Source organism: Phoxinus phoxinus, assembly GCF_949152265.1.
Source record: "Phoxinus phoxinus genome assembly, chromosome: 2".
NCBI classification, from domain to species: domain Eukaryota; kingdom Metazoa; phylum Chordata; class Actinopteri; order Cypriniformes; family Leuciscidae; genus Phoxinus; species Phoxinus phoxinus.
The window spans coordinates 50,186,568-50,201,529 of record NC_136877.1 but is presented as its reverse complement, the minus strand read 5'-3'; the positions used below and the strand labels follow the sequence as shown (position 1 = coordinate 50,201,529).

The 14,962-nt window shown below is 41.9% G+C and overlaps 2 protein-coding genes across 2 annotated transcripts; both read left to right on the top strand.

The window, feature by feature from the left end:
- Nucleotides 1–8,278: 8,278 nt before the first annotated feature.
- Nucleotides 8,279–8,861, top strand: LOC306992753 (histone H2A-like). Its single transcript, XM_079601909.1, has one exon. The coding sequence runs from the start codon at nucleotides 8,293–8,295 to the stop codon at nucleotides 8,677–8,679; it is 387 nt and encodes a 128-aa protein (XP_079458035.1). The 5' UTR covers nucleotides 8,279–8,292; the 3' UTR covers nucleotides 8,680–8,861.
- A 225-nt stretch (nucleotides 8,862–9,086) lies between these two features.
- On the top strand, nucleotides 9,087–9,677 carry LOC306992860 (histone H4). The gene has a single exon (XM_079602116.1). The coding sequence runs from the start codon at nucleotides 9,265–9,267 to the stop codon at nucleotides 9,574–9,576; it is 312 nt and encodes a 103-aa protein (XP_079458242.1). The 5' UTR covers nucleotides 9,087–9,264; the 3' UTR covers nucleotides 9,577–9,677.
- The last annotated feature ends 5,285 nt before the right edge of the window (nucleotides 9,678–14,962 follow it).

Genomic DNA, 14,962 nt, shown 5'->3' with positions numbered 1-14,962 from the left:
GCCAGGCCTGTACCATGGCATCCAACCCCAGTGGGGCTAGCTGGATGAGTGAGGGAGAACCAAAGTGGACAGTGGGACGTCTCTCGAGACGCAAACAGATCCACTTCCATTGGTCCAACCTCTGCCATATCATCTTCACCACTTCTGGGTGAAGTCTCCATTCCCCGGGCCTCAGCCCCTGCCTCGACAGGATGTCTGCTCCCTGATTCTGAACCCTCGGGACATATATTGCTCTAATAGAAAATAATTTCCCCTGGGACCATAGATTAATCTGATGCGCCAGTCTGGATAGAGGGCGCGATCTGAGTCCCCCTTGTCGGTTCAGATAAATTGATGTCTGGGAGGAAGCTCCTCAGAGCCCTGAACACAGCCAACATCTCTAGGCAAAATATATGCCAAAAATGTTGATGGTTCTGCCACAGACCCCTGGCAAAGCGGCCATCCATGACCGCGCCCACGCCAGTGAAGGAGGCGCCTGTCGAAACGGTTTTCCGGCGACATGACGCTGCTAACACTGGCCCTTGGGACAGGAACCAAGGTTTCTTCCATATTAATTAGGGAAACGAAGGCATCGGCGCGTAACCTTGATTGTTCGGAACGGATTCCCCCTTGGGGAAATCCCCTTGGCTATCAGCCACCACTGAAGGAGCCTCATGTGTAGAAGGTCCAAAAGGTATTATGTTGGACACAGCTGCCATGAGGCCCAGCAGTCTTAGAAATTGCTTTACAGTGATGGCCTGGCCTAGCTTTATCCCAGATGCCATGGCCCGGATGGACTCGATACACGCGGGAGACATATGTGCCCACATTGTATCTGAGTTCCATACCACTTCCAGAAACGTAGTTTTCTGAGCTGGCACCAACACGCTTTTCTTCGTGTTGAGTCTCACACCCAAGCTTTGAATACGGCCAAGGACGACATCTCGATGCCGAACTGCCATTGCTCGAGACTGAGCCAGAATGGGCCAGTCGTCGATTAAATTAAGTGTAAGGATGGCCTGACGCCTCAGTAGGACCAGAGCAGCATCCATACACTTGGAGCTTTTGCGAGGGGAGAGTGCTAGGCCAAACGGAAGAACCCGAATTTGGTACGCTTCGCCCCCGAAAGCGAACCTCAGGAACCTCCTGTGTATTGGAAGGATGGAGCACAGAAGTATGCGTCTTTTAGACCTATCGTGATAAACCAGTCCTCGGACCTGATTTGATTTCATGATGAGCATCTTGAACCTGAAGCTCCTCAGAGAACGATTTAAGTGACTCAGATCTAAAATCGGCAGGAACCCTCCATCCTTCTTTGGAACTATAAAGTACCGGCTGAGAAATCCGGACTCCCTGTCTGGAGGAGGAACCCATCATATTGCCTCTCTGACCAGTAAAGAGTATACTTTTTGTTCCATCACCCAATCCTGCTTATACGCAGGACCCATGCAGATATGTTGGGTAAGCGTTTGACACGCTTCAACAAAATCTATTACGGGAACCAGCCCCTCGAGGCTGGTTTCGGGTATTCTTTGAGCATTGTTCTCGACCCCCTGGGCTTAGAACCATTCAAATAAAGAATGAGAAAGTGCCGCAGCAGTCTCACTCTCATCAGCTAAATTAATATTTTATTATTTATTTTATTTACGAACCCCACGATCTGAGTCGCGGACCTGAACAACAGAGAACGTGAGCTGGCGAGTCTAATTCACATTCATCCACCTCGATGCTGAACACACCCACTCCCTCAGAAGATAGTTCAAACATCAGGTTCTCATCACGGGCAGAAGAAGCCGCAAGCGCGGGGTTCTGCACCATGAAAGGGAGCCACAGAAACTTCAAATAGGGAATGAGAAAATGCCGCAGCAGTCTCATCCTCATCTGCAAGATCCCTTTGCGAACCCCGCGATTGTAAGTCGCCGCGCCGCCTCAATGGACGCGGGACCTGAACAACGGGAAACGCGAGCGCAGTACTGATAGGGAGTGTTACACAGAGATCACAGACAACACCCTCAAGAGCTGCCCGTGTGTGTGTGTGTTACACTCCCAAACAATTCACACACAACTGATGCGTGTCCCCACTCGTAATATATTTTGGGCAGGGGTGCACACATCTAATGAATTGCTCACTCGCCATAATACAGTGACTGGATCAGACAGACAACACCAAATAAGACAGACAAAAACAGAGAGCGCTTGCTGAAGAGCGAAAGCTAATGTGTGTGCGCCGGCGACACTTTTATGCATCCGGTTATGCCGTCACATGTCACGACGCAACACCAATCAGGATTGGATTAGTTTCATTCATACTTCAGAGGCGTACGCTTAGGTTGCTGTTCAATCCCTGTTGCTGATCAAATAGCTTGTTTGCTTAATAAAGCTTGTTTTACAATTGATAGAATAAACAAGTAATCCAATATCATTCAAATCTGGCAGAATCTGCATATTTTCCATCCTTTTTTAGTTTATTAAAAAAAATATTTCTGTAATATGAGATAAAAATCTTCATCATGAAAGTGTTTTGATCCTATTTTAACTAATTTGCAGCAATTTGTCAACATTTATAAGCCCAGTGTGATTGTTTTTTTTTATATGAAGAAAGTAAAAAAATATATTCATAAGATATTTAATATTCATTTCAAATGATCAGAGACTCAATATGAACTCATATGTACAAATTAACTGATAATTGTCCACAACAAGACGGCATGATGTTGCTCTCAGGGAAAAATAACTTTTTGGACCTCACACTGCCCCTTTAATTTTTTAATATATATATATATATATATATATATATATATATATATATATATATAAAAAAAAAAATATATATATATATATATAGCCTAATTATCACCTGACATGTCTGTTCAGTGAAATGAGGAGCTGAAGTGGGTGTGGCCTTTAGTTTGGGGGTGGAGCTTCATTTCAGGAAGCAAAGTGTGACACAGTGCCATCAATTGGTAAGAAAAATATCACTTTTTAATATGTTTAAATTGAAATAACTTCAAATAAAACATAAATGCATGAGCATCAGCATGTAAAGTAGTATGTTTGATTGTTTAAAGTTTTAATTTATTTACTAAAATAGTGTTTTTTGGTTTGTTGCCTCATGGCAACATTGTGCAATATCAATAGGTTTAGGACCATATTGTGCGTCCTCCAGGGAAGTTTGTTTTTACGAGCTCAGAAAACTCAAAGAATGCACATTATGGTTTTAATTTATGTTATTATTATTATTAGTATTAGTATTAGTATAGCAGTTGTAGTAGTAGTAGTAGTAGTAGTAGTATATGCTGCCACAGAGAATGATGGGAAATGTAGTTTGGTCACTCAAGCTCTTCAGCTCATGTCTGAATGAGTGTTTTCTGGTAAACTTGATCTCTCTTCTTCATTAACAACACACATAATGCACACAAACTACATTATACTGTCAGTATTCAGAAATACATTTATGATTGAAAACAATTTGCTTCCGCCATTGCCTCCCACTCGTAATTACGACTTTGTGGTGGAGTTCATGTGCGTTACACTACCATCTATCTGACAAGACTTGAACGCAATAGTCAATGTGTTTACTATCTACTGAAACTTACAGGAAATGGACACAAGAACATGTTATGGGCAGAAGGAACATGATCGGGTCATTCCCTCTGACCGTGAGCTTGAGGAGAGTCAGGACGAGAGGATCCCTGAATCAGGCTTGAGAGACAGCCGGGAGGTCAGGGGTCAGTTAGGGGTCAGGGGTCAGTTAGGGTCAGTCAGTAAAGTAAAGTGTGTATGCATGTGTTTGATATTTATATGAAATGTGAGAAACATTTATACATGAGGTGTTAGATGTAATTAGTAGTTTGTTTATATAATTGTTTGATGGCTGTGATTGGTTGGACACATTTTATGATGAAATTATTATCAGGGACCCCCAAGCTCCCCAAAAAAATTAACTTTTCCTCTTCCCTCACAAAATAAAAATCCATGCCATTAGAGGATTAAAACCATGTTCATTTATTCTCTGAAAGGACAGTAGTGGCAACGGTAGTTTAGAAGTGACATCTTTCATCACTGCCCTCCTTTAGAGAAGAAATTAACATGATTTTGTATTTCTAAAAAAAAAGAAAGTAAATGAAAATTACACAGACACTCAGTGAATCTTTGCTCTTGTGATGAAATTATGAGGTTTGTGAAATTAAAGATGCAGAAAAGGCATAAATGTTTCCTCTACTCTGGTAAAAACCACAGAGCAGAAACACAGAAGTCAAACCATTGAGCTCAACTCTATTATTAGGCCTGAAGAAATGAGTTGGCTGTTCAAAGCACAATAACATTTAAGTAAATTGCTGGTTAAGTTTGAAACCCTCCACAGGGTGTCGGGAAAGAGACTTGGTCAGTAGATATTTGGGAATAACCCGTTTAATTGCCCGTTTAACAGACAGTTCCGTATGCTTTTGCTCTCGCGTAGAGTTGATTAAACTGACTCTAAGCTGTTCAAGAACCGAGATGCTTGTTTTGGTATACAGTAAGTAAAGCAAGCTGTAATCTGCGTTAGTGCCAGATACTGATAATGTATTGCAAGAAAACAATATTGCAATCGGTCTATCAATTATTCTTTCCACCTCAACTAAAGTGTGGAACAAGCTCTAATATACCGTTTTGGAATTGGGCTTTATTTCTTTTTTTTCCCTTTTCTTTTTTAAATAAATAATTTTAAACATCTTTTGATGTCTTATTGTATTCCTGATTTGCTGATGATTAAAAATGTTGACTGATATCAACAGCACTAATGAACAGCTAAATGCGCCGCTGACAAACAAATCGTATGATACTTTTGAGACAAATGAACAACAAGCACACTGCACACTCATAACACAATATTTTAATTGAAAGGCAACACAATGAGGATTAAAGGACAAATGAAGAATTGTCACCTCAAAAGCACCACAGCTGCACAAAAAAATAAAGAGGAAACAGTCGTAAACTGAGAAAACAATAAATTATGTGACCTGCATGTACATCTATTAGGTGACATCTTACCCATGCATTTACATTATAATTATTATAATATAATATTAAATGGAAAGCGACCACTCCAGGGCAATCTACTGGGTCATTCTATGGAAATATCAATTTTTCTGCCCCTATAGCCTGTACAGAAATATTACACTTAAAAGACACTTTACGGTTACAATTTCTTTACATTTTAAAACAAAACAATATGTTATTTGTAAAATTACATATTGTAAAATTATTTTTAATTTTACATCCATTTAATTCTGCTACACTCAAAAGTTCAGATTTAAAGGATTGCATCATTACTTGATTTTAACTGGTGTTCAAATATGTTCATCGTTATAGCAAATACATGGTTGCGCAAATGAACTAACCTCATTCAAGCACACTTTTCGTCTGCCAAATGCATACATTTTAATATTAACAGTCGTTCTGCTTTATGTTTTGTGAATAAGACAGTTCAAAAAGCAATTATAAATGAAATATAATTTTTTAAAACTTGATTCACTTTTTAAAATCACACAAAAATAAAACAACGTTAATAGGCTATTGCCAAATAAGTAGGCTAAGGTAACACCAGTGACAAAAAATGGTGTATATGCGGTCTTTAAATAAATACACAAAAAATATAAAAAATCATTAAGCTGTCATTTATGTGTATTCATAAAGTCAAATGGTAATCTAATAATGTGGTCTAAGTTTAAACGTTAGAAAAATATATTAATTTTAAGACATCTTGCGATAGAAGTGGACGTTTCTGTAGAATGACCTGCTCTGTGTGACACTCAGCGAGACAGATTGACAAGCTCAAAGTTCCAGACGCTTTGCTCTGCCCTTGCTGCAATGTTAAAGGCAGCAATATTACTTATACACGTCGATTTACACGGTTATCTCTGGAAACTATTATTACCGTTGACTCTATAGATGGGTTTCCGTTTCTCGAATTACCCATTGTCCTCTGCGGCGCGCCGCCATGTTGTGTGTCAAAGCTGTCATGCATGTTAACCGCCTTTTAAAGTAACACTAAGTAGCTTTTCAACCTTCATAATATATTTCCAAGACCCTTGTGATGGTACATCGACTTAAAATAAGTTAAATGACACGTCTGCCATAGCCTGACGTGGTCTGTATCGCTTTTACTGGCACTATGTAACTTCGGGTTTCGGGTCGGAACCCGTGCACAAAAAGAACTACAAAATTCGAGTGCTTTACGGCATACGTCATTCCCCCCACCACTTCCTCAAATTCGGACGCTTTTGTAAGCGTAAATCATGCATCATACTAACAATTTACCTTACACTAAAAGAGTAAGGGAAAAGTACATCACGCAAAACATAAGGTAACGGGTGGATCTGATGTATACTGGGGTGATTACAGACAGAAACCAGCTTATTTTTGGTTAAGAACCCCCTTAAATCAACAAAATAAACAAGCAATCATACATGTATAAACTTAAAATAATTGTACATTAACGAAAAGTTCACAATACTCAGGTTCAACAACGTGTATTGACAGATATATAAGGTTTATACACGTCGGGCAACACAGAGTTATTCAGCGCTGGAGGCGCGGCCGCGCTCCGATATACATCAAACAAACATTGCAACTCAATTCCACGCACATTTAAACCCCAGAAACCCAATGTCCCAGCAGATCAAATACTCAGTCAATCAAACATAAATTGTCCGGACTGAACTAGATGTCCTCCGCGAAGAGAAGGGAAAAACAAAACAAAACAAAAAGATACCGGGCGAAGCGTGGCGAGACGCCCAGTCAACACATTTCCTCCATGAACTCACGCAACCTCGCCACAGTCTGTTTAGCCGCCGGGATGCTGTAGTAGTCCATAAAAACCCGCGTATAATCCACAAAAAGTCAGTTAAATTCCTCAGGCCACCTTTACACAGAGCCCGCTAAACAGCCAGGCTGCGGTAGGCTAAATTATTTACGACAGCGCTAATGGACAATTCAGCTTCCAACCAGTAGGGCGACCGCAGAGGAAATGTTACTTGGTGTTACTTTAAGTATTTTTGACTCTTGTGTTGAGATAACAATGACAAATTCCTCCAAACCTGGCGACAAGGTTAAGGTTATTTACAGGGACACATTCGACTGCGACCATTTTTGGAGAATGTGCGAGTTAAAATTGTATGTGGTCGTATTTGTGCGAGTGCATGGTCATGTAACTTACTAACGTTACTCGGTTAAATTCACGCATTAATTCTCCTGCATTTTACTTGTTTTAGCGCCCGCCAAAGTGAATGTTTGTCCCGCCAAAGTCTTATTTGATCGGTGAGTAATGTAGACGAACTGCTGCGCTTGTGACAGGGCGCATGTTTAACTGAGAGAACGAGCAGAAAGAGAGAGAGCCGGTCGCGCGCGCGCACTCCCTCTCTCTTTGTAGCCAGGCGAAAGTGTAAACAAGACTTCACCGTCTCCAAACTAAGCGCTGTCTTGCTCTCTCTCCCTCGTGGAAAAGTTAGTCTGGAGCCCTGCATTGACGGTTCACATCGCTGTAGCCAGGCGGCTGATATGCACAGCCCTTATTATACGATACATTTAGAGTCAGTGTCAAGACAACACCATCTGGGTAAAAAAACTACACCACCACAACGCTCCGAACTAATTTAGTGTAGGAGAGAGATGGAGAGCAGAGGCACGGAGCGATTAAAGGAACTCAGCTGTTTATCAATTTCCCTGAAATAAAAAGCAGACTTTATAGTGTTTGGGTCAGGATCGAAGCCCTCTCTGTTTATTCTCGCCAGCCAAACGTTACATCTCTTGTACGAAAAGCCTTTCCATCTCTGTTCTTTGGTGATAAATCACTTTTGTAATATCGAAATATTGTCTCTTCGTCGTGTCGGGTACAGCCCCACACAACACAGTTGTGACCCATTGCTTATTAGCCTATCATGCTCCGTAACACAAACGCTTGACCCACTTGACACACAAGATGGCGCCGTAATGAGATGCGCAAGAAATGTGACGTCATCGTATTGCCGACAACATCTCGTTTTGAGTTTGACATATCGCGTGGTTCTGTGTGATTTGGACAACTTTAAGTTACGCCCACTTCAAGTTACGCCCCTCTCTTGCAGTCCGCAGACAGAGCCATCTCGTTTGAGTGTCAGTAGCAGAAAGGGGGGTTGGGATTGGAGGGAAGATCACTGATTGGCCTTGAATGTTTTCAGATTTCAGCCAATGGGAGACTAGCACGCTTTCTTTTATAAGTCACCTCACAACTGGCAACCGCATAGTATTTGTTTTTCCTTTCCCTTCGCAAGCCGTAAACGAACTTAAACCGCAATGAGTGGACGAGGTAAAACCGGCGGAAAGGCTCGTGCTAAGGCCAAGAGTCGTTCTTCCAGGGCGGGACTGCAGTTCCCCGTCGGCCGTGTTCACAGGCTTCTCCGCAAAGGCAACTATGCCCAGCGCGTCGGTGCCGGTGCTCCGGTGTATTTGGCCGCTGTGCTCGAGTATCTGACCGCTGAGATCCTGGAGTTGGCTGGAAACGCCGCTCGGGACAACAAGAAGACCCGCATCATCCCTCGACACCTGCAGCTGGCGGTGCGCAACGACGAGGAGCTGAACAAGCTTCTGGGCGGCGTGACCATCGCTCAGGGCGGCGTGTTGCCCAACATTCAGGCCGTGCTGCTGCCCAAGAAGACCGAGAAGCCCGCGAAGGCCAAGTAACCCGACCGAAGTTTCTCTTCAAACCAAAGGCTCTTTTAAGAGCCACACAATTTCTCCCTGAGAGTGATTTCTTGAATCCTATCACTATTTAAAGTAGTATCAGCCCAGCATAGAATTAATGAAATCAGTTTTTGTATCGTACATTGCTAATATTATTTGTAAAAATAAACAAGTTTATGATATTAAAGCACTTTTAATGTAAGTAAGTGTCACTGACGCTGCATTATTTACATGGCACTGCGCGATAATTTCCCCCCATTCCGCTATGAAAATATGATCACTGTATGTAATTATTCGTATGCCCGTCTCAACTGTGTATAGAGTCCAACATTTATTAAGAACGAAGGAACAATTATGGGTTATGATAAACAAATATAAGACTGATTGAATTTATTTTTAATCTATTTTCTATCTTTGCCTTTGTGTACCCGAAAAAAAGACTGAGCTGGACAGCAGGAGGCGTAACTGGTGACGTTTACTAGAACCGCCCATTGTGGTTTCAACTAGGTCCGCTAGCTGACTATAAACGCCTCTTTCCCAGCTGTTTTTCCACATTCGCTTGTTGTGACTTGAGTATCTGTCGTCATGTCTGGAAGAGGAAAAGGCGGGAAAGGACTCGGGAAAGGAGGCGCTAAGCGGCACCGAAAGGTTCTCCGCGATAATATCCAGGGAATAACTAAACCCGCTATTCGGCGTCTTGCTCGGCGTGGCGGCGTCAAGCGTATCTCTGGCCTGATCTATGAAGAGACGCGCGGTGTGTTGAAGGTGTTTTTGGAGAACGTCATTCGTGATGCTGTGACTTACACTGAACACGCCAAGAGAAAGACCGTCACCGCCATGGATGTTGTGTACGCGCTGAAGCGGCAGGGACGCACCCTGTACGGGTTCGGCGGTTAAGAGATCCACGAAGAAGAAAAACCCAACGGCTCTTTTAAGAGCCACACACATTTACACACTAAGAGCAAGCTCTCGGTATTGAAATCATATTTTTGTAATACATTAAAACATTAAAGGGGGGGTACAATGGTGTTTCATGTATTCAGAGTTGTTTACAGTGTTAAAGAGATGGATTCTCATGCTAATAATGGCCAAAGTTTGAAAAGTTATTGTGAACGAATAACAGAGAATTTCTGTGCTGAAAATCATACTTCCGGGTTGCAACACGTTTCGGCTGTTTTTTTTCTATCGTAGATCTAATGACGTAGACCAGAGTGGAACTCCTTATATGAGCATTGCTCTCGGAAAAGCGCGTTCACGCACACGTCGACCAGAGGAGAGAAAGACCGCGCTCATCGACGCGCTACTACCGGAAATCATCATCAGCAGCGCTAAATAGGAATGGTTGATGTCAAGAATGTCTCCAAAAAAGTGTGTTTTGGGATGTGAGGGAAAGTTTACCTTGTTCAGCTTCCCAAAAAACCCAGTGTTACTGGAACAGTGGATGCAGTTTGTATGTTGTGGATGCTCCCGCTTGACTCTATAGCTCCGCCCACGCCCAGAATCAAGGACCTCGGCTTTTTCCGGATAGAATCGGAAAGCTGTATTTTTATTTTATAAATATGACGAAACTAAAGACTTTTTGGAGATATGAAGGACGCACTATTACTCTATAGGTACTCAAGATTAACATGAGATTGACTGAAACTAAGTATTTTACCCCCCCTTTAAAAACTTTTTATTTTACTTTTATTCTCCTGATTGTGTTATGCAGTTATAACTACATTACCAATGAGTTGTCGATCGACATTTTGTCTAATTTGTTTTAATTTTGTTCACTAACTGAAGTTACATTTTTATATGCATGTCTTTTTTAAAGTAGCCTTATTCTTCACTGTAGTGGACCTTATATTTTAGTGAATTTTTTAACACAATACATGTTTTTCAGTCTGGATGTTCTGGAAAGTCACATTCAGGGCTTTACAGAGATGGCAAATGTTTGGAGTTATCACCATGACAACTTCTGCTTGTCCTGACATTAATTTAGCACTTTTATGGAAAATAATGATATTTTAGTTATTTACATCAGACTTGTTTTCAAGCTGTTTGTCATAAATCAACATCTCAGGAAAAAATATATGGGGTTTTGGGAGACAAAGGTGTAAATGGAAGGATATTAAATATAAATATTCCTATGATCATTTATTTTTACATTGCATGTTTGCACCAAGAACACAATAGTATGCAAATTAGATACATTGTGTTGAATGGGAATGGCATGTTTACAGGCATAAGTGCATAAAGTAAAATGATATAAATTCATTACATTGTATCTTTCATAACATAGCTGAGAATCATCTTTACACAAAGTTTGGTTAAAAAATCCTGAAACGTCCTATGGGTTTTGCCTATACATGTAATTTCTTGTCATTTTATTTTTTAAACAACTCAACACAGCATAGCATATGAATAAAATATACATTTTCAATAAATTTCTCATGTTATCTTATGCTGTAAATAATGCAATGACATGGAAAAATACAACAACAAAAAACCTTTCTGGGTTTCAAGGGAATATGCATATCTTTCAAAGCACAATATTGTATACTATAATATACTGAATTCATGGAGTTTACATTGAGTAATAATACATTGTGCTATTTCTCCCACTAAATAAACGTTCAAATTAACATTTGAACGTGCCCTACGCGTGCCAAAATGGGCGTGGCTTATGGCTATATTAAGGTGTCGCCCCCATGGTTGCCTTGGTTTCATCGACTGAAGCGATACCAGATCGAAGCACAAGCACGGCATGTTACACAACACTCATTCCCTCATCTCAGGGAAACGAGGTTACGTTAGTAACCAGGTCGTTCCCTTTCGAGAGTACTCTCTTGTTGCGTAAGCTAGCTTACGCTACGGGAACCCCGTGTAAAACGCTGTGCGTGCTCACAACTTTCTCAGTCAACGTCCCGGGGCAAGAGCCCAGGGCTTATAAGACGAGTAAAGTCAAAATATTCCAACCAACGTAACAGTGGGCCTAACGGCTAATGCCTCTAGTGGAGTGAGCTCTGACGCCCAGGGGGCCACAGAGGCCCTTGGATGCATAAGCCAATGAAATAGCATCGACCATCCATCGTGAAAGGCTCTGCTTAGTGGTAGCCAGACCTTTAGTGCGGCCACCAAAGGATACAAAGAGCTGTTCTGATTCTCTGAAAGCAGCAGAACGCTCCACGTATATACTCAGAGCTCCGACAGGGCAGAGAAAATGTGCGTCTCTCTCATCATCAGTCATAGGGAGAGCAGACAGTGAAATAACGTGCGCTCTGTATGGAGTGGCAAGTACTTTGGGAACATAACCGTGTTTTGGTTTGAGGATGACTTTAGAATCATTGGGCCCAAACTCAAGACAGGTAGAGCTCACAGAGGACACACACATGCTTGACAGAGGCCAGGGCCATCAGGAAAATGCATTTGAGTGAGAGATATTTCAAATCTACAGACTGCAATGGTTCAAATGGGTCACCTTTCATGGCCTCTAGGACCGTGGAAAGGTCCCAGATGGGAACCTAGGGAGGTCGAGGAGGGTTTAACCTCCTAGCCCCTCTGAGGAAGCGCACAACAAAGTCGTTTTTCCCCAGTGACTGACCGGACACAGGGACTTGAAACGCCGCTATGGCCGACATGTACACTTTGAGCGTGGATGGGGGATCTACCCATGTCCAAAAGCTCTTGGAGGAAGGAGAGTACCTCCGTCACTCCACAGCACTGTGCTTCCATGTTCCGTGTTGAGCACCAGCTCGAGAACACTGTCCATTTCAAGGCGTACAGCCGCCTAGTAGAGGGTGCTCTAGCCTCTGTGATAGGGGCCTCTTGTTAACGGGTACCCGTTGAGGGCCCAGACAGGGCCCATAGCTCGGGATGAGGATGCCAGAGCATCCCCTTGGCCTGTGAGAGGAGGTCCCTTCTCACGGCAATCACTGCATCAGCTCGGGGAACCACATTTGGTTCCTCCAAAGCGGGGCTACTAGGAGCACAGCGCACTTGTTCTCCCTGATCCGTTTGATAACCTGTGGTAACAACGAGATCGGTGGGAACGCATAAAGCGGACGGCTGGGAAAGTCGTGAGCCAGCGTGTCCCTGCTCTTCGTGAAGTATAAACACAAAAAAGAGGGATCACATATCCCCGATTCTGGCCTCGTTACACTACCAGTTCATTTTAGAATAAAGTATAAGGTACTTTTGTATACTTTTAAAGCTATGCATGATTGCCACCAAAATATGTCTCTGAGCTTATACATTTTAGTTGCTCACAGAGATCCCAAAATCAGCTGTTCCTTGAAATTCCTTGGTTACGCTTAAAAAGTAAAGGAGAAGACACTGTCAAATGGATTATTCAACACACGGAATAAAAACCCAGTCATTTACCACTATTTCTTTACATTGAACCAGGTGAACTTTACACGCAACCTTCTTCGTTACGGCGTACATGAAATGGATTTGATCTGACGGTGCTAAAATAAAGGTTCACTCGTTGTGTAATCTTGTTTTTACTCCCCAAAACTATTTTACCACTTCAGTTCTGCTCCAAACATGAGCGTAGAAAACACACTATCTGCTTCTGGGGGAGCTCACACCAAGCCAAAGTCCTCGCTGCAGCCTGTAGCGCGATTACGTAGCTGGATCAGATCCAACACATACTGGACGCGCATGCGCGGTGGTGTGTTTTGGTTCGTCAATCTCGCAGAGACGGAGAGTGTGAGCATTAGCTGTCCATGAGCTAGCAGCAGGAGCAACTTTATCACTCTCTGTGGGCTTCTCCCTTGACTTTATGCCTCCACGTCCCCCCGATTGCTTGCGAGCTTCTCCGCCGGTCTATACGGTAATTTATCTACAGTGCGACAGAGAGTCGCGTGGTTATGGCTCAATCGTTAGCCTATTTTTTACAAAAACGGCTTCTACGGGGCCATAACGTAAGGTACAAAGTAATGGAGCCTTTTATACATTGTCGAGTTTCTTTAGAAATAAATAATGGACAATGGAGTCTTTGGACGCCTCAGATGTAGAGTTATTTGCTGTCAAAGTGACGCCAAAATGAATGGGAGTCAATGTAATGCTAACAGCAGGTGAAGTTCTGCTACAATGGCGGCTCCCGGGGAGGCTTCAGTTTCTGGCGGATGGATTACCCCCTTGAGTTTTCCCAGCGATCAGGAAGTGATGCTTCTAATTGACTTTGCTTTTCTCCGTTGAAACCTATGGGGTCGCTGTGTCCAGTTTATATACTGTCTATGAGTAGGCTACGTATTGGATCATCCAGCTACCTCATCGAAACATAAAACGGGTAAATGTTATTATTGTGATCAGGCAGAAACAATTGAACATGTTTTAATAAAATGTATAAAATATGTAAAAGAAAGGTTAGAACTTGTGAAGGAAGGAAGAAAATTGGGTGTTGTATCATTTAATATGGAAAGCCTATTGAAAATGCATGCAGAACAAGATCAAATATAGAGTTATTATGAAATATATTAAAGCAATAGGAGTAGACTGGAGAATTTAAAGTAATTGGTTTAAAATAATATCACATTTTAAAATATAAATATCCCTTTATTTATTTTTTACTTCTATCCACTCTGTTTAAATTGTTAATTTCCAAACGCATTTTAGTGCTGCCAACCGCCGTAAAATTGGAAAGAAGACGAAGAAGAAGAAGCCTTTTAGTGTTTCACACTCCAGTCCAGTAGGTGGCGGTAATGCACCGAAAGTTGGTTTGCTAACCGCGATAAAACTCCATAAGAAGAAGAAGCTACATCATCGTGCTATCACCAAGCAGGGTTGAGGGTTGAGTTTACATGGTTCTTGTGCTGTTTTTAAATGCGCAGCGTATCATTGTTGTTCATAGTCAGACTGGGTGCGTCCAGATTCACTCAGAGAAATCATGACAGAACCCTCTCCTGCAGAAACCGCCTCAGCAGCATCCGCAACCGATACGAAACCAGCAGCCAAACCCATTATTAAGCCCATTATAACCCTAACCTAATGGTTAATCCGGCCCTGAGTGGACCTTATATTTTAGTGAATTTCTAACACAATACATGTTTTTCAGTCTGGATGTTCTGGAAAGTCACATTCAGGGCTTTACAGAGATGACAAATGTTTGGAGTTTTCAGCATGACAACTTCTGCTTGTTCTTTAAAAATCACTGACATTAATATAGCGCACTTATGGAAAATAATGATATTTTGTAGTTATTTAAATCAGACTTGTTTTCAAGTTTGTCATAAATCATCATCTCAGGACAAATATATGGGGTTTTGGGTGCATAGGGAAGTATATTAAATAGCAA

Excerpts from the sequence above, each read along its gene's own strand:
- LOC306992753 (XM_079601909.1), top strand. The coding sequence starts at position 8,293 with ATGAGTGGACGAGGTAAAACCGGCGGAAAGGCTCGTGCTAAGGCCAAG.
- LOC306992860 (XM_079602116.1), top strand. The coding sequence starts at position 9,265 with ATGTCTGGAAGAGGAAAAGGCGGGAAAGGACTCGGGAAAGGAGGCGCT.